This window comes from Barbatula barbatula, assembly GCF_947034865.1.
Source record: "Barbatula barbatula genome assembly, chromosome: 1".
Taxonomy (NCBI): Eukaryota; Metazoa; Chordata; class Actinopteri; order Cypriniformes; family Nemacheilidae; genus Barbatula; species Barbatula barbatula.
The window spans coordinates 26,257,772-26,275,788 of record NC_136766.1 but is presented as its reverse complement, the minus strand read 5'-3'; the positions used below and the strand labels follow the sequence as shown (position 1 = coordinate 26,275,788).

At 39.9% G+C, this 18,017-nt stretch overlaps 2 protein-coding genes across 7 annotated transcripts in view; one reads left to right on the top strand and one right to left on the bottom strand.

The window, feature by feature from the left end:
- Positions 1-1,207: 1,207 nt before the first annotated feature.
- On the top strand, positions 1,208-13,715 carry tnfsf12 (TNF superfamily member 12). 2 transcript variants are annotated; one of them, XM_079477980.1, is made up of 10 exons: positions 1,208-1,378; positions 5,527-5,578; positions 5,700-5,783; positions 5,963-6,064; positions 6,151-6,191; positions 9,945-10,026; positions 11,416-11,457; positions 11,538-11,561; positions 11,640-11,767; positions 12,005-13,715. In XM_079477980.1, exons 1-10 carry the CDS (start codon positions 1,316-1,318, stop codon positions 12,257-12,259), a joined length of 873 nt encoding a protein of 290 aa, XP_079334106.1. In that variant the 5' UTR covers positions 1,208-1,315; the 3' UTR covers positions 12,260-13,715. The 2 variants fall into 2 exon arrangements, with proteins under 2 accessions (XP_079334106.1, XP_079334107.1); XM_079477981.1 differs by lacking the exons at positions 1,208-1,378; positions 5,527-5,578; positions 5,700-5,783; positions 5,963-6,064; positions 6,151-6,191 and adding an exon at positions 7,639-8,565.
- A 775-nt stretch (positions 13,716-14,490) lies between these two features.
- chd3 (chromodomain helicase DNA binding protein 3) overlaps positions 14,491-18,017 on the bottom strand; it is a 41,482-nt gene continuing 37,955 nt past the window's right edge. For all 5 annotated transcript variants that reach the window (XM_079477089.1, XM_079477090.1, XM_079477091.1 and 2 more), the window contains one exon: positions 14,491-16,670. In XM_079477089.1, coding sequence (XP_079333215.1) covers positions 16,567-16,670 — 104 coding nt within the window. In that variant the 3' untranslated portion in view covers positions 14,491-16,566. The remainder of the gene's footprint in view (positions 16,671-18,017) is intronic.

Sequence of the window (18,017 nt, the reverse complement as noted above, 5' to 3'; positions counted from 1 at the left end):
TAGCTTCTGGTTGTGACGTCATTTTCCGTATAAGCAATAGCCCTGCAGTTAGGAGTGTTAATGTCAGTTATATAATGGTTCTTGGCGTTTTTCCTGGTCCTAACGAAGCCACGCCGGGGCCCCATAAAAAGAGCAGGCCAAAGAAAAAGTCGCAGCCTTTTCTCTCGCGTTGTCGCACTTTCAACATGTTCGTTAATGATCACTCACAGATCCGCCTGCGTCATTGATATCCTTGAAAACATCAGGCACGAATAGAGGATTTGCGAATGTTTGGTAGCCAATCTAATATGCCTTTGGTTTTTCTTATTAACAAGAATAAATGTTCTGACGATGTTGCTTTGTCTGGGGGTTCATAGAGTTTTCTTCAGAACCTTCAGAATACAAACCCCCGCACATACTGTGTAAGTATGTGAGCTGTGTTAGAAGTGTGCGCACTGCTCGGTTGGTTGCACGTCAAAGGCAAGATTTCCTCCTCGCAGCGCCTCATACAACGGGTTAGTCAGCAGCGCCCGTTATTTCAGCGCTATTATTAGTGGCGGTGTGCCAGTGACTGTGAGCGAAATCTGACTATAACGGTTAAAATGACAGCATCACTCGGATCCTTCCCCACCCTAGCTGCCCTTCAGTGACTGAGCACACATGGCTATTTTAAGCACCACACAAAATAAATAAATAGTCTGAAAACACAGTTAATAGCACCGAACTGAGTTGAATGGCGACATTAAAATGTCAGCAGCCACATTAAAACGTGCGTCAATTTATGAATAATTGAAGAACGTGTACTGTACGTTTTCAAGAAGTACTCAGTACATCTGTAGAGAGAGAGAGAGAGTTTTAGGTATATAACAGCAGTTTCTGGCATATGCGCCATGTCTGACTTATTTAAGAACAGAGAAATGTGTGTCTGGGTGAATAGAGTGTTCTTTTGTCCTCACGTCAGAATTAATCATTGCACGAGAGACATTAAAACGGTAGTTGCCTATTTCTACTTATTTATTAACACAAATTATAGTAAACTTTAGAATCATATCTTGACTTCATTTTATCGATTTACTATGGTTGATCCCAAAGAATACTATAAACACACGTCGGTATAATGACTATAATTCTACAATGCACTATAATTGAGTAGTTTACTAAAGTTATAATAATTACAGAATACAATATTTTATCAATGTGGGCATGCTGTATTATCCATTCAGAACACGCAGATGGCGCTGTTTCCTTGCTCTGGGTGGGAGTTCATCGAACACACGCAACATATCGCTTCCGTTTGTCTATTTCATTGCACGTTGCGTCTTGGTGGTCGACTGGGATGGATTTCACGATACGGCCCGCCACGTTAGAGGACTGTAAGGACATCTCGCGGATGTTACTGGTGAGTGCGTGTCATATAGCCACACGTGCGTCGATCCCGATTGTTTTAGAAGCTTGGGAAATTAAAACATTGATCTGCCGCGTCACTGACATCAGTAATTCATTACAAACGTGCATATCTGTTGATTCATACAGGATTTATCACAGTAATATGCTCACTTATCAATGCGAAATAATGGCTCCAGTGTTGATGAGAGAGCCATTTTACAAAAAAACATGTAATCTGAAACCTTCCTGGCCACATACGTTAGCATTTTCTGACGTCATTCCATCTTTCAGCTGTCAGCCGCGACTTCTATAGGCCTTGTCACAATGGCACACTCCGGTCTTGTGGACCTCCACTGAGTCCACACTTGGTGACGTCAGGAAGTGCAGACCCATATGGCATTTTTGCTCGCTAAGTCTACGAGTCCTTAAAGTTTCCCATTCGTCTTTATTGCGCTTGGCATCTTTGAAGACTCTGCTGAAGTTACCTACCCAGGAATTCTTGCGGACGACCAATAACAGTACGGATGGGAGGAGTGTCGTGGTATATCTAAACATGGCGGAAATTTAAAACAAATATATGTTTTGATAAGTTTCTTATACACATTATTGCTTATTTATTTTCTATTAAGCCAAATATTCAACAACAAAACCGTTTAATGCAGTAGGCCGACACTTTCTTACTTATGGCAATAAGCCTATGTTGTTGTAGATTTATATCTAGTTGTCTCTGGGCTCTGTAAAGCTGTATAACACTGCTTCTGTATTGTAGAGAAATATTAAATTACAACATATAATTGTATATTAAGAACGCTTTATGCACATTAAGTATTGTGTATACATATTCATAAATATATAAGTAGTTGCATTTGAAACATAAGTATCTATTGCATAATCACCACCATATGAAATACAAAACTATACAAACCGGCAGCTCCTGTCCCAAATAACAACAATGGGACAGCAGTGAGGTTGACTTTAAGTGTCGCTGTGCGGACTGGTCAGCGTATGAAATTAAAGTTCCGCGATCCATTAGAAAGCAAAGCACTGCTTTATCTTTCCGGCGTTTGGAAGACCTCAAGTCTGTCCCACAAATGTGCTCCTGTGTACCCTTGTAGACTCTTGTCTAGTGCCCTGTAGGTCTGCACTTCCTGACGTCACCAAGTGTGCACTCGCAGGAGCACCACAAGACCGGGGTGTGCCAATTGGGACAGCGCCAGACTTGAGGTTGTCATGCCGGAATGAGGAAGCGGTGCGTTCTAATCGCTCTCGCGGTACTTTGATGTCATCCGCTGATCGGTCTGCACAGCTCCGGCATAAAGTTGACCACGCTGTTGTCCCGTTGTTGTTATTTGGGACAAGACATTCTGATTTCATAGTTCTGTATATCATATTGGGATCGTGCCACCTGAGCATAAAGCAGTATATGTTTGAAATGCAACTGCTTATGCATATTTATTTATTTATCATATGTATATTTAATGTGTTCTTAACATGCTCATATGTTGTTACCTTTTAAATTTCTGTGTAATACAGAAGCTGTTGTTCTGCTTTAACAGAGCCCAGAGACCATTAAATATAAATCTACAAGAAACCATCAGAAGCTTACCTTACTCAATTTCACTGGAAAGTCGCAGACTAGGGCGGCTTTTTTATGACAAAAAGCGATTATTTTGGCCAATATTGAGATCCCGATTATTTAACATGATTACTCATTAACCTTTAAAACAACATAGATAATAAAAAAACGTTGCTTTTAAAATCTGAATTTAACTGAAAAATAAATGTAAAGAAATAGCACTGTTGAACCACTGTAAAGGAAAGGTGTGCGCTGTGGATTTATACTACAAGAAAAGAGAGGATCCTTGCAAAATGGAATGCGACATGACAATCGTTTACCTCGATTTTGTTTTTGTTATTGATGAAGGCCATAATTGACAATTACGATTCATTTTCGATTAATTGCACAGCCTTACCGCAGATTTTGAAACACAGACCGGCTCCCACCATTCCAATTTGGCAGACGACCTACGTAAAGCGGCCGATAGAAACAGATGGGTACTACAGCACCGGTCTGCTTTAAAGCTGAACATCGAATCTCCTTACCTCAGTTTTCACAATTTCTTGAAAGCGGATTTATACTGCGACACAAAGTGTCTTTTTCTTTAAAATAACTTGTGGAAGAAAGTTTTTGTGAAATAAGCGCTTCGAAACTGAGGATCTTTATCTCTTTAACTTGCTGATATGTTCCTATAAATCTATTTCTCATCCAAATGCACAGTCGGGATAATAGGAGAAAGTTCTGGCATGAAACTCTAGATGGCGCAGTCCAATTCAATCTGACATAATAACTTACTACACGGCACAGCTGATTGGTTACTTCCGAATCAGCCGCCAACGAGCTTGCTGCTGTAAGTTTAAATCTCGGCTAGTGATTGTTGTAGCAGTGCAACGTGTTTCAGAAACCCTCCTCCTTCCCCTGCTCCACCTGTATAGAACTGCTACAAGGTGATTACGTAAGCCATGCAGGGTTTCATATATGTTATACAGTATGTGGATCAGCAGCTTTACTTAAATGCACACAGCAGCATGTTGTGGATACATTGGCATTAGCAAGTTTCCATACTTGCTCCGCCGCAGCAGCGTAGCAGATCTATTCCACCAAGACCAAATATATTTATATGTCATGTACACTACCATGCTAAACCTTCTTACAGTGGTCATGACAGAAATACATTTATTTCCTAACCTACTACAGTCCTGTATTTTTTCTTATTGGTCATATTTTATGTGACGAATATGAATTGTATAGAGCTGCAACGTCACGCAACACTGAATGTTGCGCCATCTTTGCTAGTGCGTTCAATGCAGTGTTTTGTTTCTCTTTTTTGACTAGGCAATAGAACTATGGTAGGTCGATCTTGCTGTGTTAAAAACTGCAATAGCATTATGTAGAGTCGTTCACGAAAAGCATATGGTTCTTTGACTTTTGATTCCTCCATATATCAATCAAAACAAGTAACTGTACATATCAAAACAAAAATAGCAGTGGAGTATTATCCTCTCAAGATGGCGTTGCCACTGCAACGTAGGGCGTGACTTCAGCTTCACATTCTCTATTATAGTGAAAGTGTAGTATGTATTTGTAGCAAGACCATGGGTATTTTATAGGTCATTTTCCATAGCAGTATTGCTTATGTAAGTTTTTATTTCAGTCCTTAAAATAGCTGAATAGATGGTTACTGCCTAAAAGAAACAAATTGATATTAAAAACTTAGTTAATCTTAAAAGTTTAATGCGATGACAGCTCGACTACATTGAAAATTAATGCATTTTGGTGTATTACTGAATTACATGCAGTAAAATGACAGTCAATGAAAAATCTCACACAATTGGTGATAAAAATATTTAATACAAATCAATGCACATTCTAATTTTATTCATCACACTGATCACTAATTTGGAGCTCTGACTGACACCGTGTGATGAAATGATGACGTAGGTTTTACAAGCCACTGCTTTCACAGATCGGCGTTTCTGGATTAAAGTTCAATTCCTCCGTGATAAAGGTCCATTGTTTGTGAATGTGTACCGGAAGTTAAGTTGGGGTCACAAAAGTGCGCTTGTGCAGTAACGGTTGGGAAACCGTCTATATGCCTTTTAAACCACAGAAGGGCAATTACGTCTTGGAATCCAAACGAATTGAATCCAAAAACCGAGGCAAAAAAATGTTTTAGTATGTTACTTTATTAACTTTAAATATTATTTTAATTAAATGAAAAAGACAAATATAAAATAATAACATTTCTAGGAGGAACTGCTCTAGAGCAGAAATGTGAAGCATATGAAGCACCATCCCTAAAAATGGTCTCATACTGGAGGCAGGATGTAGTGTGATGCATGAAAAAGCTTTTTATTGGTTTATTGAAAGTGAAAGTCATAACCTTAATATTGACCATGTTATTGCCAGCATATATAAGAGGTCTATATTGCATTAGACATGAGCCTTAAAAAATGGGGTAGTTGACCATTTTGAGGCAAAACTATGAAAAAACTAAAATTGTTAAATTGTAAAAATATAGTTTTTTCCTTTCCTGTTCACTGTTCAATTAAGTCAACATAGCTTTAAAAAATTTGTTTCTCTTGTCAAATGTTTTACACTAGGAACTGGCAGAACATGAGAAAGTTTCTGACCAGATTAAAATTACACAAAGAGGTAAGTTTACTGTAAATGTCACAATTCTTCAGAAAAAAATACACGACGTGCTGTAATTTCATGCTGTGATTTGCTTCTGTAAGAACTTGGAGCTGATTACAGTATTACTTCTGTACTATAGATCTGGAGCAGGATGGATTCTCGAAAAATCCTTTTTTCCATGGAATTATTGCTGAAGTACCTGAGCACCTTAAGTCTAAAGACGGTGAGATATTTAAGTGGCTCATGTAGGCTGCTCTTCAATGGGATATTGCTTTAGTATCTATATTTAATCATCAAAAACTGATACTGTAAAAACACATAAGCAAAGACTCACACAATAGCACTGGCCTGGATTAGGAAGGATGGTGGGTTCATGCGAACAGGATTTGTGTCTTTTCGCAGGTCATACCAAAATTGGATACTCTTTGTACTTCTATACATACAGTTCATGGAAAGGCAGAGCAGTGTACATGGAGGACCTGTACGTGATGCCAGACTTCAGAGGTAAGAAAATAACATTGTGTCTCCTTATGTATTTGGATGAAAAACTCGATTTATGATGAGTAATGACCGTTTATGATTATTTTCAGGGAAATGCATTGGCAAGGCTCTGATGGCCAAAGTTGCCCAGGTAAGAATGGTTGGTTACATACGTTGAACATTAAACCTAGTTGCTTGAACAATACTCGCAATACCTTACATAAAACACTTTTTTATTTCATTTATTTGCTCTAGTTCTGCTCTGATTCTCTAACATATTGATATCATTGTATAGTATTGTATAGCTTTTATTGTAGTCACAGTGAATGAAATAGTCTGCAAAACGACTACATGTAATACAGGTTTTGCTGTTTGTTTGTGATTCACCTCAGCTTGGTTTGGCTGCTGGTTGCACACAGCTGAATTTCACTGTACTGGATTGGAACAAGTCATCTCTGGACTTCTATCTAAAGCAGGGATGCTGGGATGTGACCTCTGACCTCGGCTATCACTGCATGCGTTGTGAGGGTGATGCCCTTCAACATCTGGCCCAGGGAGACCTTTAAATTTTGCAGCACCTCTTTGACCAGAGCCACGAGCAACAGGTTGTTTGAAACAAGAAAAGCATAAGCGCCCGTTCAACTCTCATAAAGAAAGCCAACATACTCATCTCCAACATTTTAAAAGTGAAATACACCTATAGGAAACTTTCTGAGGTAGAAAAAGCAGTGTTGCTTAGAACAATGTGACACACACTTTGTTTTAATTTATAGATTTGTTTAGCTCATCTCTGTTAGCTCAAAAAGTGTATTATAACCAAAAGCCAAACTGAGTTATTCTATGAGTTATTAATTGTTTATTTGTCACATACTCGGATATAGACATTATGAAACTAGCTATGAAATGTACGTCTGATCAACTATACTTCGACTGTGCATTTAGGACAATAGAGCGGAAGACTCATATATATTGACAAAGACATGTCACCAATACATACAAAACTACACTAGAACTATAAATGTAAATGTCTGTATGGTTTGGCGTAATGAAACCACGATTGGACTTCGCTTTTTCTTAGCTTCGACTTGAAATTCTAAACCTATCAAGATATGTTCCTTCCCGTAAACTTGTCAGGAAAACTGTGTGCCGTTCGGATATGTGTACAACACGAATAACTGACAGTCTAGAATTTTATTGTTACATTTTGATAACAAATTACACAAACAAACACCTGTTGAGAAGTAACTGTTGCTTTGACGCACTTTAGTTACATCGTTACACTTTGCTGTATCCAGTTTACTGTGTAGTTTTCTATGATCTGAAAGTTATGAATAAAACTACACGTGTCCACGTTTTTACAGCTGTGTTTTTTTTATCAGTCTTCGGTTTTTAAACTGCGGTTGAGATGAGTATTAAAACTATTTCAATCTTAAAATACACGTCATGCAAGTACAGTTCTGCATTATCGATCAAGTGAGAAAATAGCCGGACGCTGGCGAAGCGGATAAGCACATCGATAAAATGCTGAATCTCTTGTTAAAGGGACCAAACCTTAAACGACCGCGCCACCGTGTGGTAAAATAAAAAAGTGAATGAGTACATTTATAGCAGGAAAACCCATACGCCTGTAAAGTGAATCTCGTGTCATTTATTTTCTATACACTTTCACTAAGCTGTGCACGGTTCCTCTCTTAAATGTTGGACGATGCACTGGCTGTTCGACTATAGTGCGATAAAAATGCACTTGATGGTTTGAGGCAGGACGAGGCTAAATGGTATTTCGCTACGGAATAAGAATGATTGGCACCTCACGAGGGGGAAGGAAATATATTTTCCACTGCGCGCAGGACTCACTTCCCTGTAGCGCATGGACGCAGAAGGGCTTTTAAATGAAACCTCTTATCGTTCATGGTCTGTTTATCGCTGCAAACTCATGTCAACGAGTCACGTAACTGGAAGGTGGGAGTACGATCCAAATCCTAACAGGTTGCTTTGTTACTGTCAACTCTCTGCAGAAGAATGAGAGGAATATTCCAGTGTCTTTTGGGCTACCTGCAGTTTTGGCAATAAACGCAAACAGTTCTCCGTTTATCAAAGCATTTCAAGCGGCTATAGGGTGTCCGCACGTGTGCGCCACTACGGTCATTCCCGCAACGTTTGTAGGTTGCAACCAGGTTTGCCCTGGAGTGAACGCTGCTCGAAAAGCGCCACAACATCTGCCTTTACGCTCCAAATCGCCGAAGCTCTAGCGCGATGGACCTGCAAGTGAAGCTCGGAGATATTCGCGCGGATAGCGGACGGAATGATTGATGTGGAAGCTCCAGTGCGCTAAACGATCCGTGTGCGCAACAATGCAGCGGATTCTTCAGAGGAGACGCATCCGCACGCTGCGCTTGGCTTGGTCGCTCATGGCCGTTGTCGCGCTGTCCCTGGCCGTGTGCAGTGCCATATTTACAGTGTGGACCTTGCGGCAAACTCGGGACCTGTCGAGGTCCTTCAAAACTCTGCAAGTGCGTTTAGAGCAGGTAAACGTGTTTACTTGTCTGTTATTGCCTTTTGTAGAAGGTCCGATGTGCATGCATTCGCAATCATATTTTCGCAACATATGTTCGTTATCTGTGCATTCGACATTTCATCTCCCGGTATTTATGCAATGCATTTTCTCCCCCTTCATCAGCAGGTTATGCAACACACGGTCTCGTAAGGTCTCTCTGAGAGCTCTTGCGGCGTTTGGGGATGCATATCATGAAGAACGCAGTCTTATAATTTAGAGGCACTTGATTATACAAACATAAAGGTTCTGCGCAGCTGGGGGTCTGCGGGACGCGTTTTTACGACCCTTTCAGACTTTGCGCGCAGGGTGCTGTGAGTTATGGCCTATTTAGTTTTGAAAGTCGCTGCCAAGTTTGATGGCTCGGGCGCCAATTTCGCTCCATGTCTAGGACAATTTACTGGAAATCTTAGCCTGCTTGGCACGGGCGCGTTTCGAAGCCAGCGGACATTGCCTTTTAAGCGTTTGTGTAATTATGGTTAAATGAATTGCGACTCCTGGGCTACCATTTAGAGCCTGGAGTTTGCCATCAGATGCAGATGGTAGCTGTCACGAGTCAATAAGAAAGTTCAGGAGTAATTCCGTGATGGACAAGCAGGTTGCAAATGCTGAATCAGAACCGAGAATGTAACCTATTCACGATGAATTGATGGACTGCGGGGACGCATTATTGTGTCCCTGAAGCTCAATTTGTGGTTGTGCGTTCGATTCCCAAGGAACACACATACTGATGAAAATGGTATGGCAACATGATGCTGACATTGCCGTTTTGTACATTTCATTGCTGTTGATAATTGTAAATGCCCAGCATAGATCCAAATGCACATTTCATAAATCCAGATAGACAGGTAATTTTACTTCTAGGCTCAACCACATCTCCTGTTCCCAAACTGCTGACGAAGCTTTCATTTGACGGTCACATTGCAAGTCATTATTCAAAGCTTAATGTAATGCTTGTTTTTAGCACAGAAACATTTCAGGAATGTTTTGCATTTTTTTGCAAGGTGTTGTTGTCGGTTTTTATTTAGAGGAAGTGGTTGACCTATTAAAATCGGAGTTTCAGTGTTTGCCAGACTTCTGGTGACTGTTTGTTTGTGTCTCACTCCTGAACGGCTCCAGCTTATTTCAAAAGCTATGACTACTGCACGGGTTACCCACAAAACGTCAGTTAATAGAAGCCAGCAGTGTTTCTCCCCAGTGGTCTGCTTGAACCTGACACACATATTTAGATTTCATTCCTGGCCCAGTCACGCTGGTTGCGTCTGTCTCCCATCTCTGTCTGCAAAAGCTGTTCAGCGTGATAAAAAATGGTATTTGTTTTGTCGTCTCACGCGTTATTTTTCACTTTCACAGGTAAATATGCAGCGCAAGGCCATATTTCAGCTCATCCTGGAGAAACGTGAACTGCTGGAGAGTCAGAGATTCCGCAGAAATGGTAATGATGGACATTTACAATAAACATTTAAAGCACTTGCGTGGCTGTTGCATGTGCAGCTTGCCCATTATAGCAATTCTAGATTCTTTTCAAAGGAAGCTAAAAAAACTGTAGTGCTTAAAGTTAAACCATAATGTGTTTAAGACACAACATCTGCAAGTGCCAGAAAGCCTTGGCTCACCTGCAGTCTTTGCAGCTGCAGAGGGATGATCTTTGGTCACTCGTTGCACGCAATATTTACAGGAATGAAAACATTTTGGATAGCAAGGCACCTTGGGTAAACCATTGGGCACATGTTTCCAAAAGCTGCAACAGGAAGCAGTAGGCAGTAGACTGAGTGACAGCAGAAATTGTAGGCTTGAGCTGAATGGACACGCATCCAGCAAAACCAACTGGCACAACGACCGCAAGGGCACAGCGGTTTCAGACACGTTCTAAAACAAGTGACCCCTGCATTGAAGCCTGAAATAGCTTTAATTGGCAATTGACTGACTTTAGTTCTGCCTCGAATTTGCTTGTAATTATGCGATAAGGCATTTGAGGCGGATGAACTGTGAAAAAACTTGTGCCAGCAGGGCAAAAACAACAAAAAGCGAGGACTTACGGCCAAAAAGATCGACAAAACAAACATTACTCTGGAACAGATGGACCATCAGAAGTCTAATGAGCAGCTGCAAGCCTTCAGCTGACACCTGACGGCTGTCTGATTTTAGAGCCAAAATGCTTATCCACAGTCATTCCTCAAAATATATTGTTTTCCTAGCCCAAAATAGTGCCCTTTGGGGACAGTCAAGGCAGTCGGCCAGAATCAGCAGTCGGGTTAACCATTTCTATGAGGGTCTTTTTGAAGTCTGAGACGTGGGTGATCAGTCAATGCACATTTTGACGGTATATAGGGAGTTCAGGCAGCTCCCCTGAGGGGAAAACGAAGAGGGGTTAAAAAATCCCTAGAGGTGATTTGTTTGAATTATTGTGTTAAGTTGAACGGTAGCCATAGCTGTTCTAGTCTATCCCATTTCATAGGAAGATTATTTTCTGCATGACAAAGGTTAGGAAAGATCCAAATTTTTAGCAGTCTCCTTTGTTGACTGGAACCAGCTGGTGGGGTGAAATACAAATATGGCGACCGGTGGCTCTTGCCGGAACAAAGGCTGCGAAGTGTAGAACAGACCTGAAAGGAAATATTTGACCATCTGCTTTGAAAATCAGGGCCTCGACTCGTAGATAAATTATTCTAGATTAATCCACGATGTTTGCATCTGCACAGCTGTTAAAAGTTGCGAGAGCTCCACGCGGATGCTTAGGTGCTTGTCTTTATCAGATTTCAGCCCGGAGAGTTTGGTCTCTTTTTCCAAAACATGCCTCTTTTTGTCTGATTTATCTTGCTAGCGCCAGGGAGGAAAGAACGGAAAGTGGCCTCACACTTTGAGAGTAAGTGGACCATTATTTTGCAAATAGTTTTTTTTCTTCATTGAAACTGCTGTTTAATCCATCTCTAATTCTTTCAACAGTAACCAAAGATTCTGTTCAAAAAGGTGAGTTATCGGTCACATAGAGCACACATAATATGCATCATGTGGGATATTGTCAAATTTTGTCTGTTTGTGTTCTAGTTGGGACTGAGGGAGTTATTAAAGGATGGACAGAGGAAGTGCTGAATATGAGCAGGGCAGTTCATTATAATCCAGAGACCGGCACCTTCAAAGTGGAGCGCAGCGGTGTTTACTTCCTTTATTGTCAAGTAAGTCGAACAGCACCTGTTTTCGAAAAACTATAAGAGAGTTACTCTTATATCTTTGACCGCCATAATGACAGACCCGCTTATTGAAATTGTATTTTTATAGCTGGTTTCTGGGTTCATTTAAAATCTTTTCTCTTTTTGTTATGTCTCTTTCTCTGAATTGGCCTGCCATAACATTCCTGTTTCACTTGTCCTCTTTCTCCTGTGGTTTGGCACTAACTGAGTTTCCACCCCCAGGTGCACTTCAATGAGAACCAGAGTCAGTATGTGAAGCTTGAGGTGTCCGTCCCTAAAGGCCCTTTGCTCCAGTGCATGGAGGGGTACGGAACCACACCAGCCTCCGGCTCGCACAAGTTCCACTTCCTGAAGCCTTGCCAGGTCTCAGGCCTCCTCCGCCTTAACAAAGGCGCAGAGCTCAAAGCGGTCACTGGAAGTAGCTTTAGTCTTCAGGAGTCGGGTAAACATTACTTTGGCCTCTTCAGAGTTAACTAGAGGCATGGTTTTCCAGACACTATGGACTACATTGTTTTATAGTTTTCCATACATCGCTGGTTGAAATCACCGGACTTGAAAGTACCTAACCCAGACTTGTCTCTTTGACTGTGGGACCTGCTGTTGCCTTCAACAAGGAGTTTCTCTATAATCAGCTGTGCAAGGTCATACAGTAGATGACCGTTTTATGTACATAAGTGCCCTTCCACGAAGATGTCCTAGGGATATCAATGCCTGCACAACTTGGATCAATCTGTGGAGAAACATTTCTTGGTTGGGCCGCAAATGCCTTATTAAACGCGAAACCAGCACAATTTCGACCATATAAATTTAGCATTTAATTACAGCATTCCAGAGACTTTGCTCCAGCAGCGTGGTTGGCTTATATACTGGCATAACCAGTTCGAACAGAAGGACGATGGGTTTTCGCCTGAGTTGCAGGCCACTACAAGCATGAGAGGTTTCACCACTGGTTACTTGGCTGGACCAAAACAGAGTTGCCCCAGCTGCCTTACCACTGGATGGGTTTGGTGCAGAAAAATGAAAGTTTTGGTTGTTATGGCAACTCTGAGGGACTAAATATGCAATTTATGACCTTTATAGAAAACGGCAAGGGAAATCAGTCAGAAACATAGTATTGTTGATGCTTTTATTTTCAACAACAAGCTCCACCCCCTCTTTACAAATATGTTTAGTCACTGTGACCGATCAGAAACACATATTTATCAAGGAAAAGATTAAGGCTGTGACTTCCTAAAGTACATGATGTGTCTTGTGTACTGTGCTGTGTTATTGAGAGCGATTTGTTCATATGGGATGAAAGTTGACTTGAAATGATGGCGTGTTGATCAATACTCTTTGGTTTGTGTGTACAGCAGAGCAGAGGAACCTATAAAAAGTCACAGTATGCCTTTAGTTATTATGCTGTGTACGTGTATGTTTTTAAGCGAGAATTTCCAGATTTCTGAGTCCATTTACAGATTTTTATACCATCGTATTTACATGTAATCTCACTAATAAGAAATATATAAAACCACTGGTGCTCCATGTTGACTCAGTTTTGTCAGTGTCTCCAGAGTCTTTGCTTCTCAAGCCATTCATAAATGTTGTCAATTTAATTTGATCAGTCATTGTAAATGTACTTTGGCCTAAATGAATTTCCTAATCGTGCACTGGCTTCCTCTTTATGTTTTCCTCATTCTGCCTTCTTTTCCACATGCTTCTGGACTCTCACTTCCTATATCTGAGTCTGCAGCAGATAGTTGAAAACCTTTGAGGAAAAACATGTGCTTATCCCCCCTGCTCGCTAGCCTTATTCTATTCAGTATTTTTTTAAGCTGTTGTGGTTCACTCCTCACACAAAATTCATGTTTGGCTGTCAAGTTTCTGCTTATGAAACAATACTTAAAGTGAATAAAACTTCTGTCGTTATTTGCTCATTTCCTCAGATCGTTCCAAATCTGTCTAAATCTCATTGTTCTGTTCAACGCAAAAGAAGATATTTTGAAGAATGTAGGAAAGCAAACAGTTCTGGGGCACTTTTGCATAACATTGTCATTTCCGTATGGTAGTCTATGGTGGCCAAGAACTGTTTGGTTCAAAGAAATGTATACAGATTCTGAACAACTCAAGGGTATGTAAATGATGACATTTGATGTTTTTAAGAGAACTGTCAGTTGAAGATAACATGTGATGGAAGTAGTTTTAGTTTTGAATGAAAAACATTCTTCTGATTATATTACACTGACCGACATTTAAAAGGTTATTCTCTATAAAGATTCAGAGCTGAAATGTTCACATTTAAAAAAAAGATATGAAGTAAAAAATTAGAAGTGTAATTCTGTGGAAAACACTAGCATGTATTTATTACGCTATGATATGTTAACAATAGTCCAAACATAATTTCCTGGACCTATCTCTGTGTTGACTCTTCAAAATTGGCTTGGGACCTTTCATTTCAAAGTTGCCAGTACAGTGTTATATTAGTATTACCCCAAGGCAAAATGTATAAAACACTTGCACTTAAATTGAATTAGATGGAACAGAACCAACAGCATTCCTTCAATCTTTCCTGTAACACTTTTGGAAGAGTATATGGCACTAACAATGCCAAGGTTATGGTTTTAATTCCCAGGAGTACATTAAGTGGATTGCAAGTCAGTTTGGATAAAACCTTCAATAAGTTATAATAAGTTCAATAATCTTAATAACAGCACAACAATACAACATTTCTCAATTTGAGTTTAAATTTTATTACAAACAAAAGAAAGATGCATTATTAACATGTTCTGTTCTGTTTGCTGAATGTCGATCACAACATACACAGTGTTGGCAGAAAACGAAAAAAATGCAAAATATTGAAAACAAAAAATACAATACAAAATGAAAAAAAGGACAGGAAGTGCTTGATTCGACACAGCTCTCCCAAATAATAATACCAACCACTTAAATGTGAGATATATCAGTTTCAGCTGAGAAACTATGCTAGGGACTGGGGCAAATAAATTAACATGTTAACTCGTGATCTGTTTGAGTTGAGAACTATAGGGACGATACAACTGCAGCCATATACAGAGTTCACATCTGCCCATTAACTCTAAACAGTTGTATTACCATTCAAGATGTTTACATAACTGCAATTGTAGGAACCAAAGATGCCAAAGCGGAAATGCCAAAATATTCGAATATATGCATTCATATGTTTTAAATTTCATGGTTACAAGTGATCCACTGCATACAGGTTATTCATTGGCAAGCCCCAAATAAGCTATAATATTACTTTTTAGATAGTAATGATATCCGTTGTTCTGAAGTTCATTTAACCTCTTCATTGAATATTATTACAAGAGGTCCCCTACAGTGAAATGTCATGGACCAAACATACGATGAATCAATGTTTTGACTGTTTTTTATTATAATAATAATTTTCATTTGGTAGAAGCTTCGCAATCGTAGCATCAAGGACAACATCGAGAGCAACAACAATAATCAGAGTCATAATAACAAGGATTAAAAACAGGAGAACACAAAGAATTTGAGTTTAAACTCGCGAACAATATCAAAGTGTTTGTAAAAAGAAATGTGAAAACGAAAGCAGTGCGGTGTGGAGGAGTGACCTGACTGAATGAATGTGAAGTGATGTGGATGAAATAGTCAAGAGTGAGCGAGAGAAAGAGAGAAGAGTTTGGAAGGTGTATGGTTCCAAAGTGATTCAGTAAGGAACAGATGAACCGTCTCCACCTCAAGGTGAGTTTATGGGTACTTAAAAAGGCAGACAGACCATTTTTAGGGGGAAAAAATGTATAACAAATACTTATTTTTATCCAAAGACAATAATGCAGCCAATACTGTTTGTAATTGATCTTAATACATTATTTCCTCCCTGTCATGGTAGGTTCTAAACTTTAGCTTGTGGGTTTCCCCTCAATCTTTTTATGAAATGTTATACACGAATAGTATTTTGCCAAAGTCTTGGACACTTACTATGTTTTACCATAAAACAAAGTTTATGTACATATCTGTTGATTTAGTGTGTCAGTGGGAAATGTAATAGATTGCCAAACATTGGCACAGACAAAAAAACAAATGTTATAGCCTGCGCAGATCCGATCTCACGATCATAAAGTCAGGCGAAATCTCACTTGATTGATTCAAAGGTTATGGTACAGGTAAAAATGTGTGGAATTCTAGATGAATATTTCCTACTAACACACTAAGCAAATGAAACATCTTTAAGACGTTGTTTTTTGGCTAAGCATCTAATGTGCCTAAGACTTGCACATTACTGTAAATCTCACTGCAGCTAAAACACCAGTTTTCTGCTTGTTTATGGTACACAGCGTCTCTCAAATTGCCACGCTTGCACACTATGAGGGTTCTCTCAATGCATGAGCTGTTCTGCTTGACTAAACTACGGATTGTAAGGGAAATGCTGTTAGAAAACAAATCATTGGAGGTGATGTGAAGCTCTGCAAATGTTATTGCGTGGAGGGGCGCTTGTGGCGGCATTATGGGGCTTTGGATGAAACTTGAACTGTTGTGAGATTTGACAGAAAGAAAATAATGAGTGTGTGTGTTTGGAAAAAAAAAACCCAAGCTGAATATCTGCTCATCTTCAACTAAAGTAGCTGTAATGCGAGGTGGCATAAAAGTGCTGTTGTGATAGTGAGGGTAGAACGTGTTCATTCATCAAACTGTAGGTTAGCAGGTGCATGTATGCGTGTTCTGAAGGAATACTTGTGTTTACATTTGCATGCAGATGTTCGGCCGAGTATGCACAAGCGCATGTGCGTCGAGAGGGGCCAAAGTCAGTCGTCGATGCAGATCACCTCCCCGCTGCGCTGTTCCCTTCGTGCCATCAGAAGCTCCGCCTCCCTCTCCTTCTTTACTAGCATGGGGGGTCCGTTCAACACTGCAGGGAGCATGCAAACACACACATACAGTAAATTAAGGTAATGAGCCATACACTAATGCTCTGGTCACATTATATTGCTGCCAAGTCGCTGTTTTGTTGGTTGCCATCTGGGCATCATAGAACCAGATTTTTGGTGGGCTGCATAACTGGCCACAAATGAGATGTTTTTCTGCTTTGACAAGAAACTGTTTATAATTAACATTTGTGCACAAAACATATCATGAATGCAGAATGATACTTTTCACTCCATAAACCGTTGCGATTATTCTTTAATGAGTCAACATAAAGTGAGGATATCATTTAATAGAATAATAATACAAAAGATATGCGAGGTTCACTGTAATGGACAAATCATATATCAAGTTTTCTTTTTCACCAAGCACACACACATAGTGAGTGTAAAGTGTTAGAAATTCTTTAGCTTCATTTGCTGCTCTTCTGGATTTTGTTGTAGAATCACAGTATGACGTACATGATCACTTTTGTCCTTTGAATCACAAAATATGAACCATTCAAACACTCTTCAGGGTTTTTTCCAACTCTAGAAATGGGTTTCGAAAACATGTAAAGACTATAATCAGCCTACACTGAATGAATGCCATTTTATTCAAAATTTCATAAATGGTGTTATAGCATTCGTAACCTTTGGTTCGAGGAACTGACCCTCCAGAAAGTTCCAGCATACATACAAATAAGCTTTGCTACAATATCAACACCAATCTTGCTGTGCTCGGACAAAAAGTCTAATCAGGTCAAATCAAAACACCTTACAGATTCTGTACCCTGTACACTTTTAGACATTTGTGTAAAATCACTGACTGGTTGTGCAATATCTTGGACACATCGTGTACTATCTTCATTGTGTACACTGGCTGTCTATTTCATCTCAAGCCTAAACTTGCAGAAGCCGTTTTAAGACCTTGAAAACGACAATCCCTCTTGGCTCATGTTCCTCAAATTACACAACCAAAGATTCTTTTAGGACAATAATGCCGCAGTCAATTTTTGCGTTACAGATTTTGGCAGAGATTTCTATTTTTGAGCGGGCAGAAGAATACGCAATGGAACAGGCTGATGCTAACTGTTGACTTCAATTATCTGATTAAGACTGGCACCATTTGGTAAACATGTAATAAGAGAAGAATAATGCGGGTCCTTCGGATGAGAAAGCTTCTGGAGAAATCTCGGAATGTGTTGGGGCTCCTTCACAAGGGGGAAACGCTACGCTAGAAACCAGCCGGGTGACTTTATATCTGCAAACGTACAGCATGCTCCTGCGACACGAGCCAAGGAAAATAATTCATTACTCAGAATCAGATCGCAGAGTGACTTTGACTCCCAGCT

Excerpts from the sequence above, each read along its gene's own strand:
- tnfsf12 (XM_079477980.1), top strand. The coding sequence starts at position 1,316 with ATGGATTTCACGATACGGCCCGCCACGTTAGAGGACTGTAAGGACATC. Across the intron at positions 11,458-11,537 it reads AGTGGCCTCACACTTTGAGA|TAACCAAAGATTCTGTTCAA; the intron begins GTAAGTGGACCA and ends TTCTTTCAACAG. Across the intron at positions 11,562-11,639 it reads CAAAGATTCTGTTCAAAAAG|TTGGGACTGAGGGAGTTATT; the intron begins GTGAGTTATCGG and ends TTTGTGTTCTAG.